Source organism: Miniopterus natalensis, chromosome 19 (genome assembly GCF_054644295.1).
Source record: "Miniopterus natalensis isolate mMinNat1 chromosome 19, mMinNat1.hap1, whole genome shotgun sequence".
Taxonomy (NCBI): domain Eukaryota; kingdom Metazoa; phylum Chordata; class Mammalia; order Chiroptera; family Miniopteridae; genus Miniopterus; species Miniopterus natalensis.
Window position 1 is genome coordinate 5,440,182 of NC_142099.1, and position 1,807 is coordinate 5,441,988.

Sequence of the window (1,807 nt, forward strand, 5' to 3'; positions counted from 1 at the left end):
AACCGCAGGTGCCAAGGAGTCAGTACCCACTAACCAGAGGCAGGACTCGGGCACACAGACCCAGCTTCCTTCCTCCCTGCGGCCGCCCAGTGCCCAGCCGGACTGAAGGCTCCCACTTGCCCACAGGCAACCTGCTCATCAGCGCAGTTGGGGGTTTCCTGCCTTGTCTCGCTTCTGCATCCCCTACCCATGCTCCCTGGGGTCCCCTTCCAACTAAATTGTGCACTGGAATCTCCGTCGCAGGGTCTGCTGCTGGAAATCCCAGCCCGAAAGAGTGTGTCAAGTGCGTGATGGAAGGAAGACACTTGCTAAGTGTCAGGCAGCGGGCTCGCTGGACGGGACGCTCCACGCGGACAGGCAATACCCTCTGGGATACCCCCTCTCCCGGGGGTCCTGGCAGAGCACCCAATACGGTTGTGCCGAATGAATCCATATGGCGTGCTCCCTTCTGCCACCCTGTCCTTTTGGGCCCTCCCGTACCTGATCCTGCTTTCCTCGCTCCCCATCCTCTGCTTCCTTTCTGGAAGCCCCCTTTCCCTCTTCCTCTCTCCTTTCCCCTCTCACAGAGAAAGGAGGCTTTCAGCCCAGAATGCCCCTCTAATGTCCCTGAATCCCTGAAGTCAGAGCCCGCCTGTGGCACTGTGACATCACTGTGCACTAGCCAATGGCTGCCCTCCTGGGCTGGGTCCTTGGCCTTCCGGGGCCACTGCTCTTCATTGATGGGGAGAAGCGAGGCCTCCTGCAGGCCCCTAACCCTCAGGGCGGCGGCAGAGCATGGGGCCCCCCTGATTCCGCTCTCCACCTGATGTTCCTCACCGTCAAGCTCCTCCTGGGCCGGAGATGCAGCGTCAAGGTGTCGGGGCAGGAGAGCGTGGCTGCGCTGAAGAAGCTGGTGTCCGAGCGGCTGCAGGTGCCCGAGGAGCAGCAGCACCTGCTCTTCCGTGGCCAGCTTCTGGCAGATGACAAGCGTCTCTGTGACTACTGCATTGGGCCCAATGCCTCCATCAATGTCATCATTCGGCCCCTGGAGAAGACCGAGCCCCAGGAGGCCCTCCAGGCCCGGCCCCTGTGGCACCAGCTGGGCCTGGTCCTCGCCAAACACTTTGGGCCCCAGGACGCCGAGGCAGTGCTGCGGCTGGTGAGGCAGGAGCACCAGGAGGCCCTGCAGAGGATAAGCCTGGGGCACCTGGAGCAGCTGGCACAGGACTTCCTGACCGAGGAGCCACTCGTGGAGCTTGCAGGGGAGAGGGAGCCCGAGGCAGAGGCCTCAGCAACAGGAGACAAGCAGGAGGAGGGGGATGGGGAGGGGAAGGGGGAGGCTGATCGGTAAACTAGCCACCCTACTCTGCATGCTCAAACTCACCCAGCTTCACCACCATCCTGAGGTTGGGGCTGGGGGAGCCCCGGCCTGTCCTGCTCCTGCTCCTGCTCCTGCTCCCAGGCCTGAGGCCTCCTGCTGGCTCTGCGAACTACGGTGCTGGGGCGATGCCATTTGCAAGGGGGATGAGCCTATTATCTCTACATTAAGGGAACTAATAGCCCATTTCCCAGGAAATCTGTGAGCCATAAAAATAAGTGGGCCGTTTTATTTCTTTTGCACAGAGAAGCTGGCATGAAGGATGGTGTGTGTGGGGGGGGGGTGCCCTTTATTTTCTCTCGAGTTAGTGGGAGTGTCACTGCTTCTGTCCCCAAGGCGACAGGGGAGGAGGACTGTGGTCCCAAACTAGAAAAAAAGAAAGTTGTTCTGTCCTTTCGGGACTTGGCTGCCTCCCCCCACTGACCCGCCCTTCCAAGCCCCCCTCCTGTC

General features: G+C 61.0%; 1 protein-coding gene across 1 annotated transcript; it reads left to right on the forward strand.

Annotated features, from left to right (window-relative positions):
• The first annotated feature begins 805 nt into the window (after positions 1-805).
• On the forward strand, positions 806-1,330 carry UBL4B (ubiquitin like 4B). The gene has a single exon (XM_016223279.2). It carries the CDS (start codon positions 806-808, stop codon positions 1,328-1,330), a length of 525 nt encoding a protein of 174 aa, XP_016078765.2.
• Positions 1,331-1,807: the final 477 nt, after the last annotated feature.

Bases quoted from the DNA above. Each gene is read 5' to 3' on its own strand.
- UBL4B (XM_016223279.2), top strand. From the start codon at position 806: ATGTTCCTCACCGTCAAGCTCCTCCTGGGCCGGAGATGCAGCGTCAAG.